Below are 15,846 nucleotides of genomic sequence, written 5' to 3' on the forward strand. Positions count from 1 at the left end.
GCTTATCAATCTGAGGACATTGTAGAAAAATATTTTTAAAAAGAGATAGATAAAGTGGCATAAGGCACATGGCAGAAATGGATATTAATGGAAATTGGTACTGATATTGTAGTGATATACCTAGTCAAAACATTTGATAAAATTTTATTTTAGAGATTTGGACAACATGAAAAGCACATCTTAGGGATGAATGGATGTGCATCAATAGATAGCTCTTTTCTTTTTATTTTGACATCTGCATTTTGGATAAGGAACAAAGACACTGCATAGGGCGGTTCTCATGGCTACAGAGTGGCCCATGCAAAATACAAAACAAAAATCACCAAGGATGCATCATGTTACATGTCATTCAATCCATTTCAAGCGAAAACGAACAATCCTGTTCACTGTTCTGTCAGAATTGACGGGAGCCTGTAAGATGAGAGGACAAAAACTGTTCTCAATACATGAACTAGAGATGAGCCGTTCCAAAAAAAGACAGAAAATCTATGACTTGTAGACAATCTGTGTCAAATAAAAACCCATAGACTTCACAATGGAAATGTCTTCTGATGTAATATCATTATAGCATTTCCCAGGATAATCTATGAGTACAATATCCTTGTATATGCAAGATTTAAATGACGCACTGCCATATGTGGACTCTTGTAGTCTGAGCCAAGCAGAAAAATGAGTGAGATTCCACACACTCTGCTTCCCTTAATCAGGGCATATGTAAGCCAGCACAATAAGCAATGATTCAAAGCTCGTTCTCTCCCGCCACGACAGAACAGCGTTCCTTAGCAGGGAGCCCTTCAGTAACATGTGTCACTTCTAATTTCGACGAGCTGCATGATGGCCACCAGACACTCCATCATGAAACACACACCAGTTCTTTGTTTGCTTATGTGTTTCTTTCATTTCCCAATCCCAAACACGGCTGTATGAAATAAACTGCACATTTTCCATTCCATTTCAGTAGGCGTTGCCTGCTTTGGCTCATTTTAAGGAAGTTTGCCACTCAGAGGACAAACGGTTAAATTAAAGATGACTAAATGATGACTACATTTCCCAACATTGAATTAAAAAGCTTGAGTTTGCTTTTGAAATGAGGTTGACAAATGTAAGATTTTGGCTTTCCCATCCATATTTAGAAGGAGAAAAAGCAATGTGAATGGGTCATTAATTTGCTGTGTATGAAAAATTACCAATAAAAGGACAGGATTATTTAATCCTGAAAAGGGAGGCGGTGTTTTCGCTGCAAATTCATATTAAGATGTATAGTAAGGAATCAGATGAGCTTGATAGCATGTTAACCACCTGTGTGTCTGTGTGTGTGAAAAAGAGCGATGGAAAGGGTCCACATGCCTGAGCGGTTTGCTGGATTTGTGTCCTGCCTGAGGGTGAGATTTGGAACATTGTTGTTGTCTTGTGAGCAGACAGCCGCTCACACATGATAAATTGTTTCCGTGTTGAGCTCGTGCTAAGTCTGTGCCTCCGCCAGGCCTCCCAGGCTCTCAAACCCCCAAAGCTGCATTTTTGTGTATTTCATTTGCTCATGAATCTATTGGCCTCAGCGAAGCTTCTAGTTTATCCTTATTTAGTTGTCAGAATCAGCTATAAAAGCAATTTAAAACTTGGAAAAAAATATAAAAACACAATATTCATTTTAGTGGAGAAGAACAGAAATATCTGCATGAGCTTAGCTTTAAAACTAGTAAAAGTGACACCCTGAGTAAAAAAAACAAAACAAAAAACAACATTTGTACATTTGAAAAGTAAAAGAAAGTAAAAGAACTAATTGTAAAATTAAAATTAAATGTAATTAAAAATGTAAATGTATATATAAATTTACTTGCATTTTTAAAATGCATATATTGCAATAGACTATATACAATATCATTCAAAAGTTGAATAGGTCAGTAAGATCAAGGGCACATTAAAATAAATACATTTATAATCTTACAAAATATTTCTATTTCAAATAAACATTGTATATGGCTTATATCTACCATCTTAAATTTATACCTTATATTAAATGTATATAATATTCATATATTTATTTGTTTCACATTTTTGGTCATATATTATTCTATATAACTTCAATCTGTGTTACTTCATTTTTATATAACTTTTAAAAAATGTTAAAATTTTGAAATAAAATGTTATTCTAAAATGTGATTAGGCTAATAGTAATAATTAGTAGGTGTGTCCAAACTTTTGACTGTTAACCTTCTGTGTATATATTGCATCGTTTATTGTAATTCATATTTTGTTATTCTCTAAGGGAAAGCATTATAAGTACTTTCGCTTTTAAAAGCAGTTTGACGAACATTACTGGTTTTAGAGAAAGATGAGGTGTAGCTCACACCTGAGAGGTCATATAGCATCTATCTTACAGTTACTGTGGAAATGAGAGAGCTTGAGAAAATGAGATGATTAATTAATAACAATTATCAGAGCTCTGATAATTCACTAGCGAGGATAACATCAAGAGTGCTTAATTGCCCCAACAAGTCTTGATGTGCTTTCCTTCTGACTGTCCAGGGTTATTAAGTGCGGTGGGTTGCCTTGATATGTTGGACATGCTTAAAATATGATTGCGGGACTGATGGAATAAAAACAACCTGTAATTGCTGGGTATCGCTGAGCTTGAAGATGATTTATGGACTCAGTGGGGAACTGCATAAATAAACAAATAAATAAAACCTTCTCACATTTTAAACAAATCACTTAGACCATCTCTAGCATTGTAATAATATGACAGCAGAATTATTTAATTTTAAATTAGCATTAAATTTATTTTAAATTAGCATAAACAATTACATCCATATAAACATTTTCATATATGTGTAACATTGCGGTTCTAACAGTTTTGTAAATGTTTGAATCAGTAAACATTATATATATATATATATACATATACATACACATATAAGCCTCTTTTGTGCACTATTTACTTTATTTGATCAAAATACAGTAAAACAATAATATTGTGAAATTTTATTGCAATTAAAAATAAATGTTTTCTATTTTAGTGTGTATTTAATATATTTTAATTAATATAAATATAATAAATATTTATATTTTATAAATAAATAAATATTTGTATTTTATATTTAACATTTTTATAACATCAAAGACTTTTCCGACGTCAATGGAAATCATTTCCTACCTAAAAAGTCTTTAAAATGTCTCTCTAGCACAAAATGACACACAAAACAACCGCTTTGTTTTTACAGTGACACAGCAAAACGCTGACCTATGCAATGGTAACATTCCCAAATGCCACAATGAGTCCCACAAGCAAAATGAACAGCAAAGAAAATGAAAAGTAACAGCTCTTTTTTGTCCATACAGTGGAAAAAGAAAGACGGACAAAAAAATACATATAGTTAGAAAAGGTGCCTGAAATGAGGTTAACACACTTGCTTACACCGATACACGTCCTTTAAGGTCCTTCAACAGGGGAACCCTGATCTGTGTCTTCAGAAGTTATTTTCCACCCTCAATAAACAGGCCAACCATTGTCACATGGAGGGCTCTCGTTATTATTTTTTGAAGTAATTACACCTTATTATCTGTGTTTACTTTAGCGAGGGTGAGTGCAGGTGTGGGACAGGGAGTTGTGGGTGGTGGTGATGGGCCGAACTGCTGAACAGTTGCCCCTGTGAGTCATTTTTTTTTACTCAAGGTTTGGGCATTGTAGCTGTGCTCTGCCACTAATTTCAGACCCACAAAAGAAACGTGCAATTAGGCCTATTATTGCAGCAGCTGCGTGCTCCCTGCACGACGGCCCCCTGTCTTCTCTTGGCTCATGGTGAAGATGCTTGCTGTGGTCGCGTACACCCTAGTGTGACCGCAACACCCATCCTATGTGTGACAGAAACACCACAGAATAAGCAAATAAACTGGATATAGGTTATCAGGACATAAAACTAAATGAATTAAATTTAAGTGAATACATTTTTTTTATAAAAAACAAAACAAATTGCGATGTTAGAATTAACATATATAGTGTTAATATAGTATATACCATGTTGTAGTGTGTGTGTGTGTGTACACAAATATATATATATATATATATATATGTGTGTGTGCGTGTCTGACCCTGGACCACAAAACATAAGGGCCAAATTTACAATAGGAAATTTACAAAATATCTTCATGGAACATTTACATCTTTACTTAATATTCTAATGATTTTTGGCATAAAAGAAAAATATAATAATTTTGACCCATACAATGTAATGTTGGTTATTGCTACAAATATACCCGTTACTTGATCCAGGGTCATTAGATAGATAGATAGATAGATAGATAGATAGATAGATAGATAGATAGATAGATAGATAGATAGATAGATAGATAGATAGATATTGATTTTCGACAGATCGTTTGACACTGAAGACTGGAGTAATGGCTACTGAAAATTTAGCTTTGGCGTTACATGATCATTTACACTTCAAAATAAATTAAAATGGTAAATAATTATTTTAATTATTAAATTTACTGTACTTTGATCAAATAAATGCAGCCTTTGTGCACATAGGAGACTTCTTTCAAAAATATGTAAAACTCCCAAACTCTTGAGCAGTCATTTAGAATGTTTTCATATTTAAATTATTAGTATTATTTCAAAGCATTCAATCTGTATTTCCTAAATGATTTATGAATTTGAAAAACTATTTGAACTTAAATTTTAGATGTGTTGTCATTGATTTCAGGTCAGGGCGAATGACCTGTTGACAGAATTTAAAAGGATCCAAATTGCAAACAGGACAAAATAAATAATATAATGGAAAATACTACACTGGCCTTAAGATTGAGCGTGCTTAATCATGATCATCAACTGTGAAACTTACTTTTGGGGAAGCCACAAAGACTCACCTTGCTCAAACACAAGAGGCCAATCTTCCGCCTTCAGGCACAAACAAAATGGCCCTGGAATCTCCACTGTTGCTCTCACTTAGTGATTTTCACACCTCAATGACTCTTCAACAATTAAAATAATGATCCAGCACAGAGCACTTATTTTGAAGGGCATGGGTGGATTTACATGTTACGATTGTGTGCGCCTGCAAGATGTGGGTGTCCCTGATGTCAAAAAGAGGATGTAATCATAAATTTGACATCAGATCATTAATGTCGGAATCAACAACTGAAAATATACTAAACAACACATAGCTGAGCAAGCAGATGCAGCCTTCATACATGTAGGCTTACAGCGATAACAAACCAATGCAAAGCACATCATAGCCAAACATACACATTTCTGTAAGAAAGAATTTAAGTTCTAAAACAAATGATCATTTCATACATTTACAAATTATATTTTGAATTTTGGGGAAAGAAAATATGTAACATGAGGTTTTAAAACATGAGCAAATGATGCCTCTGTGGTAGGAGATGCCTTACTGGCATTGATTTCAGCTCATTATGTCCTTGGGACTCACAGCCACAAATCCAGAGAAATCATTTTGCATTGGGGGGTTGCGGCTGGGCAAATTGGCTTCTGGTTCTGCATGGGAGCCCTCGCTGTGAAGAGCAAAAGAGCAGGGCCCGGTCGGGAGTGGGCAGGCCCAGGCAGGACCGGCTGGGGCTTCACGCTGTGACCACCTTCGTGCCTCTGACAAACACTTCACTGGATAATCTCCCCACCAGAGACTATGCCAAGCCTCATGAGCTCGGGGGGAAGCGTCAGGGCACAGCCGAGCAGTTTCTCCATGGATGTGTGCAGCTGCATCACTGGATGTTACATGAAAATCTGCTGAATGACTTACAATATTTACCAGACTTTACTGAGCTGTTTAGATTTAAGACGATTACAATTTCATGTATGCAAAACAATGCTCTTCCTCTAAATAAATATATATATATATAAAAACATCAAACAGAATAGGGAAAACAATTCTTTATTATCACAATTATTAACAACTTCTATATAAGGAAGGAGGGAAAAAACATTAATATCGGTTTCAACGGACCCGTTTTACAATGCAGGGCTTCTTACAGAAGTAATAAGAAAAGTCACATTTTCTATTGACAGAACAAACTGACAATATACACATGTGGAAAAATCCATTTTCAGCTCAAGTAGTCCAATGTTAAGAGGTTTCCATCTTGTATCCATGTTTTTCAAGCTCCGATCTACAAAAAATGGGAAAAAGTGGGACAAAAAGTCAAAGTGCAATAACTCACAAAACAAATACAGAAAGTATTCAATTTGTAAAAGTAATTACATTTTCATAACATTAAAAACATTTGTATTACTATTAATACCAATAAGTTCAATAATAACCATATTATAGTATTAAAGAGATCCTATTTTAGTTTTTGTTCATATTTTATTTTTTTTCAGTTTTCAATTTCATGTTTGATGTTAAAATTGTAGTAATTTTGTGTTTGTCATTTTTTATTACATTTACATTTAGTCATTTGGCAGACGCTTTTATCCAAAGCGACTTACAATTGGGGAATACAAAAAGCGATTCATCTTGAAGAGGCAGTCAGACAGAGGAAGTGCTCGTATTAGTTTTTGTTTTTAAAATGTCTATAAATATATCTTTCACTTTTACTTCAGTTTTAGTTATTAGCTATAGTTAGTTCGGTTTAGTTATTTTAGTACATCAAGATAAACTCAATTAAAAATGAGTACTGTTGCCTTGTCAACTAGCTGAAATAAGATATTTTATTTCTTACTTTAAAACAAGTATATAATTTTTTTAAATATATTATTTTAGCTTATTTATTTGAAGTAATGACAATATTTATAATTTTAGTTTTAGTTAAGTTTAATAACATTCTCTTTTTTTTAAGTTTCTTATTGGTTTCCAATTAGAAAACACTTTCGACTAAATATCATGAGTATCTCCCCCTTTACCACGTTCACTAGCACAACCATTTCCAGTGCTTGAAATCAAAACTATTCCATGAGCGATAGCAATAGATTTATAGCTTTAAGGCTTCAGGAACGAGAAATTAATGCATCTACGCAATGGCCTTTTTTAACTTAAAATATATATACAAGAATATTAAATGGATGTGTTTAACCTGCAGTCAGGTTCTCACACACAGGAAAGTTCATAAATATGGTTTGAGGCCACCATGAGTGTTGGTTAGCCATTGGACTATTAGATCCCTTAGGGACTGTTTTCTTCTAAATGAGTTTAACCACACAAAATTCTTTAGAAAAAAATGTGGGTTTCACAGGGACTCAGGAAGATTCTGGCAACAGGCACTAGGATAACACAATGTAATATGTATGCCTATCAGGATTCATTCTTCGTGAATTTAGATTAGGCTAGTACACTCCATATTTTTAGTAGGCCTATTTAACTATCAACAATTAAAACGTGCCACAAGGTCTTCTCCATTTCGTATGTATAATCACGCAAATTCACCATGCCAAACCTACCTCAGTTGATTAGAAAAGTCGTCCTCTACGTTGTCATCATCCCAGTTATCTTCCCAAACATGAGCGTCCTCGTCTTCATCCAGGCCCGTCCAGTCTGGGAATGACACAACAGTTTAATGAGGCTGATGATTTACATGGGCCTGGGCCTGGATCCAGCTCCACACACACACACACACACACCGTGGAGCTATTAGTTTCTGCTGTTTTCACCCAAATAAAAAAAAAAAAAGGTCATAAACTTCATTCTATACGTCCAATCGTTATTCTTGATTAGAAATAATAATTAGAAAATAAAATTACTGTAAACAATATACAACTAATGTTACATTAGGTTTTGAGGTGCTAAAAATGCTAACTGCTAATCATGCTTACTAATATTGTTGTTTCTTTACGTCTGTGGACCAAGGAGCGCTGAAATACTATTTAAGAAATAATGCGTTACATTCATGTTTTTTTCTTTTCAAACGCGACAAAACAACCATTTGTTGTATAAAGTGAAGAATGTTTTGTAGATTAGCTTAGCAATGCTAGCTGAGTCACTGTGGTGTTGTTTGTGTTTATTTGCCGTAAACTGACTAAAGAGCGCGTTTCTACTCAAAACAGCAACTGTTCTCAGTTCACTCACCCTCTGCTGGGAATTCTTCAAATTCATCATCCTCCTCCAACAGCCCCAAATCCACTGTTTGTTTCTTCTCTGACATATCGAGCTACTGATCCAGCGGTTCAACACAGTTTCTCATGGACGCTCAGCCTAATACTAATACTGAATATGCTGTGCGCATGCGCAAAACATGGCTGGCCCTAGCTCTTTGATATGCATAAGGGTTTCACTGAGCTAGCCTAGCTGTTTGAAGTGTTTATTCATGAAGGCCCCGCATAATGAATATGGCTGAATGATTCTAAATAAATGTATATATTTATCTAAATGATTCTAAATTTATTTATTTAAAATTATTTATCTATAATTCTATTTTATTCATTGTCTTTAATTTGTGGAAATAAATACACATGAAATATACAAAATATAATAATGTTAATAATAATAATAAATATGTATTTCACACACACACACACACACACACACAAACGTATATAGGTTGTGAAATGTGAATATGGCTAAATAACTATAAATAATTTTTTCCTAAATAAATGGATTTGTTTATTTATTTATTTACTTGTTTATTTTAATTTTTGTTTAAAAATAATAAATGTAAAAACAATAAAAATAAATACACATTAAAAATATAACATTTTAATTAATGTAATAAGTATTAATACATATTTTATATTTATTTTGTGTGTGTATATATATATATATATATATATATATATATATATATATATATATATATATATATATATATATATATTAGTGCTGTCCAACGATTAATCGCATCCAAAATAAAAGTTTTTGTTTACATATATGTATGTGTACTGTGTATATTTATTATGTATATAGTGTATAAATACACACACATGCATGTATATATTTCAGAAAAAAAGGTTATTTTTATATATTAAATATATTAATTTATAATATAAATCACATGAATATAAATATAGACGTAAACATTTTCAACATTTATATATGCATAATACATGCACTCAGAACACACACATATACAGTATTATGCAAACAAAACTTTTATTTTGGATCCCGATTAATCGTTTGACAGCACTAATATATATATATATATATATATATATATATAGATGTATGTGTGTATGTATAATGAAATTCTGCATGAAAATTAGTAGAAATTCTTCCAATGAAGGTACATCTCAAAAATGATATAACAGCCACAGGCAAGAACATTGTGTAGTCTCGATAAATGACAGCACATACACCACAAAACCACACATGCCACAATGAAAATTGTCCTGTGGCTCCAATTTGCTGACAGACAGTGAAAACTTCAACCAGTATCCTACTCGCCTATTCTGTTTTGAAATTATTCTGTAATCATCCAAACTCCAAATATAAGTCGACAGCAAATGGAAGTAATTCAGATAGGATGATGACAGTGTACTCATTTTTGCTGACAAATCCAGCATACGCAGTAAGCTAAACAGAACAGCTTGTATAAAATCTGACATTCTGGATACGGAGATGAGGAGAATCCCTTTTTGGCTCCAGATTTACACCAGTGCCATAAAGATGGTGAATTACTAATCAAAATGATTGCATAAAGCTTCTGAGCTCTTGGAATAAAGTGGAAGGATCATTCAAGTCTGTCTCAGGTAAGGGCCTGGGAATCTCTCACAGTGTCTGTGGAGCATACCTGAGACTGCAGTTACACTGTGGCGCCTGGAGTCTCAGGAGATGGAGAGGGGGGCTGCCCAGACTGACTCGCAGCCTTTCTTCGTATGTGAGAATGCCTTTCATTGGCCCCTCCAGGACAGTATCGCAACTGAGTCCTCATAGAGGCTCCAACCTTGCCCGGCCAGTCTGGCAGTCTCGCTTCCACCGGCCCTTATCAGACTGAGATCACAATATGGCCTGAGGGGTGCTAGGACGAGCGGTGGGGACAGGAGGGTTTTATAGGACGGAGGCCGTCATCACCCCCAGCTCCCATCTGACTGATCACTGACTCAGATTAATGACACAACTCTCCTTCTGCCAGTGAAAGTTACAACACACCAGAACATGGGCCTGTCTACCTGTCCAAGTGCCCTTGATGAGATAATCGCCCCTCTCATTCAACATAAATAGAAGAATGCCAAATAATTCAGCAAATACTTCGCTGTAAAGACCAACTGTTGGCGCAGAAGTGCATGCGCTATATATGAACTTTGTTTCTTGGTGTATTTTTGTGAATTGCAAATTATTTTGCATATAGGGTGTACTGACATTATAGTGATTATGATCATAAAGAATAAAAAAGGATTAATAATCCAATAAAGAAAAACATGTCAGCTTTGGCTTTGGAAATCTGTGTGGAGTGATATGCTTCCTGAATATCTGTCAAGTACATGCATCTAATCCCACTCAGTCATCAAGTGTGAGCTTTGTGTTTCATGTGGTATTAATGTTATTAAAAATAAATATATTAAATTGATAACAAAATAAATAGGTCAAAAGGTGTGATAACAAATGTTTATATGCACATTTGAGACAAATAAATATATATAAAAAGTATTTCCCCCAACCCATCTTTCTAGCTATCTCATTCAAATATCTGTCAATAGGAATTTTACTCTCATATTTTTCATCTGTCTTTCTTGAAAAGGCCTGTCAGCTGGAGCTTGAGGTACAGTTTGCCAACAGCCTAATGACCCTTTATGGCAATACAATCTGATGTCTGTCCCGGCCGGCCCGGTAATCCTGTCCACCTTTGCAGCTTAGTTATGCTCAGGCTTAAGTTGCATATTTTGTATTTATCAGGATTTTGCTGATAAATGCTATCAGCAAGAGAGAAATTAAATATGGGAGGTCTATCTCAAGTTGCAAGAACAGACAGTTATTTCAGTGGTGAACCGCCAGTGATGCAGATGTCCTGTAGTTATTCTCTTATATTTATTACTTAAGACACAATTTGTGTTTTTCGGTTTGCGCATAGTTTTATATAAAATATGTATATGTTATTATATTCCCCTTAAGTATTATACATTCTAGATAACACATCAGTAGGCTATAGATCTGCTTCCATCATTCTGACTCAGCTTTTCCCCAGATTTGAACGCATATCCGTCCAATAACAACATACTCAGAAACTCAGAATAAAGAAAATGTTTTCCAATGTAAACACCCCATTATTTAGAGTACATCAGTCATTGCTACAAAAACAACCCAAAGCCATATTCTGCACATAATGTTAATTTTACTCATTATTTATATTAAATTCTCTTAACAAAATGATTCATGACAAAAAAAATAAAAATTGTAGAGATGTATGGAGTCACATGCGAAGTTTGAATATGAACAGTGTAAAGTCTAGGAACAAATTGTCAAGCTACAATTTCATCAGGCCCTCTATCAAAGTTTGGGGCAAAACATGGGCACAATCGTTTTTTTTTTACTCCACATTCCACTTAAAATGACAATAAACATTGGGCCTCAACCTTGCTTTTGTAAATTAAGCATTATTACATTAATATAGTAAGCATTAAACTAAATTTTGGCAACACTGTGATTAAGAGTCGCAATGTTGGTCATGTTTGTTTGACCTCACATTACAGTAGTTCATTGTGATTGGTAGCTTATACTGAAAGTCTCTCTCTCTCTCTCCCTGGAATGACATTCTCAAGTGAATGTCGCTCATCAAGGAGCTTACGGCGTAAGTGATAAAGTGTTCCACTCTAATACCTGCCCGCTTCTCATCTGTCATCTATAAAGAGGATTGGAAATGAAGCAACATTCTTCAGGATATAATGACCTCAAAAGCATACAGAGGGATATTGTAAAACATATAAATGGAGTGGGAAAATGTGCTATTGTTTGATCAAAGAAGTAAAACTGCAGTTTATCATGACTATGATCATTTCAGATATACATACTATAAACCATATATTAAATGTTCTGCTTTGTCGTACATCATAATTATGTGTCAGTGTCAAACTGAATCAATATTGGTTTAACCAGTGTTTTATTCTCTCGCCTTGATTTCAGGTTGTACAATGCAATATGGAATCGAGTAATGCTCGCCATGTGACTATACATAGGCCCGGAAATGGCCCTGATTGGACTGATTGATAAATGAAGCTGTCCTTGTTTATGAGCAAGGCCCCTTCAGCTCTGGACTTTGTCCAGGAAAACCTCTAACAGCCACTTATTAAGTAGTTAGACTCACAAGGCTCTGTGTGCACTGGTCACCTGGGTGTGTGTCTGTAGGTTCTGAGAACCCATTGGCCAACACTGGACTCTCGGTTGCAAGCTGGTAAGATAACAGAGCGGGTATAATCCTCATTCTTCTCCCTTGAGGTCTGGAGTAGCGTGTTTTTACAGCTTGCTGGGTTGTTTAGCGATGTAATTATTAGCATTTCTTGTAAACATTCTGCATTACCTCCAATGAGTCTTTGTCCCCTTGACCCACGCTTGACACGCTCAAAGAGAAGTCGCCGTAAAGTGGAGAAGGCGTGAATGTTTTTGCAACTCTCAAGAAAATAAAATTACGGATGACGTATTGAGTGAGACAGCTAATTTCCAAGATAGCATGATTAGAACTGCAAGGAGCCTTTTGCAGAAGTTCACAAAAACATTCAGATGCTAGTACAGGGAGCAGTTAGTGGCTAATGATGATTTGATCGAAATATGCAAGTGTGGTCACAAAAACACACCAAGCACAAAAGTCATTATTATAATTAATTGTTTGTTTTTCGGCTTCACTATGATTCATGATGTTTTAACACAACCTGATGTCTAAACTTCCCAAATTAATGCAAAGGGTAATAAAAAAAATTAGCCGTTTGTTTAAATTATGTGGATACATTTTTGCCCCAACCCCATTTATGCTTGAGTATTCTGGCACCACTTGTGCAAGGATCATACATGTTAGGAAGTGCATAATTAAGTGTATTTAATATAATAAATATTGAGCCATTAGCAAAATTTTCTTGGTTCCTGAGCTGTAGACAAGCTGCAAGCTGCATTTACCCAATACGACTTTTTTTTTTTTTATCTAACACAGAGAGTATCAAGCCTCTCTTGTGTGTCTGTAAGTTATAGGGCAAGAAACCAAGAAAAAAAATCTACAGTATAGCAAAGGCGACGCTTGGACAACTCGGCCAGTGACAAGCTCTTAAGGAGACCAGAGCACCATGGGTAGTCTGCAGATGAAATACTAGGGGGCGAAAGGGAAAGTAGTGATTTGTCATTAGGACTTTTCAAAGAATAGTGATGCCAAGGGTCCAATTTATGGTTTTTATACCCTGCCTTCTTCAGAACACACATCAAGTTCTTTGTGAGGAATAGAATGCCAGTTTTTTCTTCTTCTCTCTTTCTCTCTCTCTCTTTCTCTTGTAACAGAGTTATATGGAAAGATCTTTAATTTGGAAATTTAATACATCACATTATGGCATGTCTGAGAAAGATAAAAAATATATGTAACAGAATATTAATGTTATAAGTAGTGCTGCTGACAAATATATTAAGCTCATACACACTGCAGCTAAGTGTGGCATTCTGTTCATTCTGAGTTTGGTAATTTACATTCAATTAAAAATTAATATATATGTATACATGCAATAATTGTAAGATCATAAGCAGCACTGGATGGTTTTGTAGGCTACAGGTTATAAAAATTTATATTTTAAATTACATTAGCACTAACAAGCTATATAAATGCAATAAATATAAGATTAAGTGAAGTGAAGTGACATTCAGCCAAGTATGGTGACCCATACTCGGAATTCGTGCTCTGCATTTAACCCATCCAACGTGCACACACACAGCAGTGAACACACACACACCGTGAACACACACCCGGAGCAGTGGGCAGCCATTTTATGCTGCGGCACCCGGGGAGCAGTTGGGGGTTCGGTGCCTTGCTCAAGGGCACCTCAGTCGTGGTATTGAGGGTGGAGAGAGCGCTGTACATTCACTCCCCCCACCTACAATCCCTGCCGGCCCGAGACTCGAACCCGCAACCTTTGGATCACGAGTCCAATTCTCTAACCATTAGGCCACGACTTCCCCAAGTCATAAATAATAACAATAATAATTAATAAAAGGGATCAGAAAACAAAATCTTTAAAATAATTTAAAATTGTTTATTAGAGACTGTACAGTGTGAGACATTTCAGCTAAAAGAATCTGAAAAAGAATCAAGAGCGTACAGAACCGAATTTAACTATTTGTTGACGTGATGTCACTGTTGTTAGGTGCTAGAAGAAAATTTGATAAAAAACTGTATCAATAAGCCCTCATCTATATGGAATCTGATCCCTAATGTTGTTTTTTCCAAACTAGGTGGTTTAAATTTCTTATTAATCTGTAACTATAACATCATGAAAATCCCTGTCAAATTATCTCTTTTTCATAGGAAAATGTTGTTGGCTTGGTCCCTCATTTCTAAACACAATTTTACACCTCACTCGTATCTAATCTGGAATAACAATATAAACAGAGTTTTGTTTCAGATAGAGTCTATTTCTGTGCCTTATGTAATCTCTTATTGGAATGGTTTAGTAAGTGATATTCCCTGGAAGAAAGTTTGGTCATTACCTCACAAATATTTAATTACTAACAAAATAAGAGAAATTGCATTTAAGTTGATTCATAGAATTTACCCAGATAAGTGCTCTCTTAAAAGACTTAAGAATGCTATTAATACCAACTGTTCTTTCTGTTTAGAAAACAATGAAACTTCTTTACATTTATTCTAGAGTTGCTCTTACACAACATCATTTTGGTGTGACAATCTTGACTTTATCAAATGTTATGTGAATCCTAATTTTGAGTTTACTTATAGCATGTCATTTTTGGGTTTCATGAATGTGAAAAAAAGGTGATACTTATTTCATAAACCTTATTTTCCTGTTAGCTAAATATCATATTCATAAATGTAAATTTTCTAAATGCACACCTCTTTTTGTAAGATTCAAACTTGAATTGAAAATGTATTTTAAATCTATTGAATTCTCTACGAACTTGAAAGCAATAAGAGCAGTGGCTTTGTTGAAGCACTTCGCACTTCCTCTGGACTGAAAAACTGAATGACCCTAGACTGTTGTTGTGATTTGACGATGACTATTGTTATTGTTCTTTTGTTTGTTTTTTTGTTTTTTCATGCATTCAATAAAAATAAAAAATAAAAAAAATCTCAGAAACGGAGGTACGTGTCTTGACGAAGTCACAAATGTTGGTATCGTCTCTCCACTGCAGGCCTGGGGGAATTTATAAAATATATTCAGGGGGAACTTAACTAATACATAATGAGCCAGAGAGAGCGTGCTGATAAAAACTACAGCTTGGGCGTAAACAAAACACGCCCCTTCCGTCGAGGACATAACATAATATTTTACAGAAAAAATAAGTTGTTTCCTTGGGCCACGAAGCTAGTTAAATTGTTGGCGTTCATGTTAATAGGTTATGGCTGTGCTAATATGGTTTCAAGAGTTATCACTATGTCAGTCATGAATTTCAGGAGTGACTCCTATTTGCCGTGTACACACAGAAAGAAAGATAATTAGATTCACTCCCATTGTTACTCCCTGTTCTTTGGAGTGTATATATGGGCATATTTTGGTTTTCCTGATATATATCGAACACAGAAACAGTAGGCCTATTTATCATGTTTGCTCAGACAGGCATGATGTGTCTGAGGAAAATTGTTGTGTGCATGAACTAGGCATAAAATGCTTTATTTTCATAATTTTTCCCCTTCTATTAGCTTGTTTGGTGGTGTAGTAGAGGTGGTGCTTGGCCTCTGGTCCAGATGGTTTCTCCTCCTACATACTGGATTATCAGCAAGGCTTTCTTCTGTTAGCCTGCCATGGTAATGCATACATTA

The 15,846-nt window shown here is 34.9% G+C and overlaps 1 protein-coding gene across 1 annotated transcript; it reads right to left on the reverse strand.

Moving 5' to 3' along the window:
• Positions 1–5,880: 5,880 nt before the first annotated feature.
• On the reverse strand, positions 5,881–8,158 carry sem1 (SEM1 26S proteasome subunit). The gene is made up of 3 exons (XM_079441982.1): positions 8,022–8,158; positions 7,397–7,490; positions 5,881–6,129 (listed from the first exon to the last, which is right to left on the reverse strand). Exons 1-3 carry the CDS (start codon positions 8,095–8,097, stop codon positions 6,087–6,089), a joined length of 213 nt encoding a protein of 70 aa, XP_079298108.1. The 5' UTR covers positions 8,098–8,158; the 3' UTR covers positions 5,881–6,086.
• Between the last annotated feature and the right edge of the window lie 7,688 nt (positions 8,159–15,846).

This window comes from Barbus barbus (assembly GCF_936440315.1).
Source record: "Barbus barbus genome assembly, chromosome: 19".
Classification (NCBI taxonomy): Eukaryota; Metazoa; Chordata; class Actinopteri; order Cypriniformes; family Cyprinidae; genus Barbus; species Barbus barbus.

Coding starts and splice junctions, on each gene's coding strand:
- sem1 (XM_079441982.1), bottom strand. CDS start 8,097: ATGTCAGAGAAGAAACAAACAGTGGATTTGGGGCTGTTGGAGGAGGAT. Junction 7,491..8,021: donor TGAAGAATTCCCAGCAGAGG/GTGAGTGAACTG, acceptor TGTCATTCCCAG/ACTGGACGGGCCTGGATGAA. Junction 6,130..7,396: donor GACTTTTCTAATCAACTGAG/GTAGGTTTGGCA, acceptor CATTTTTTGTAG/ATCGGAGCTTGAAAAACATG.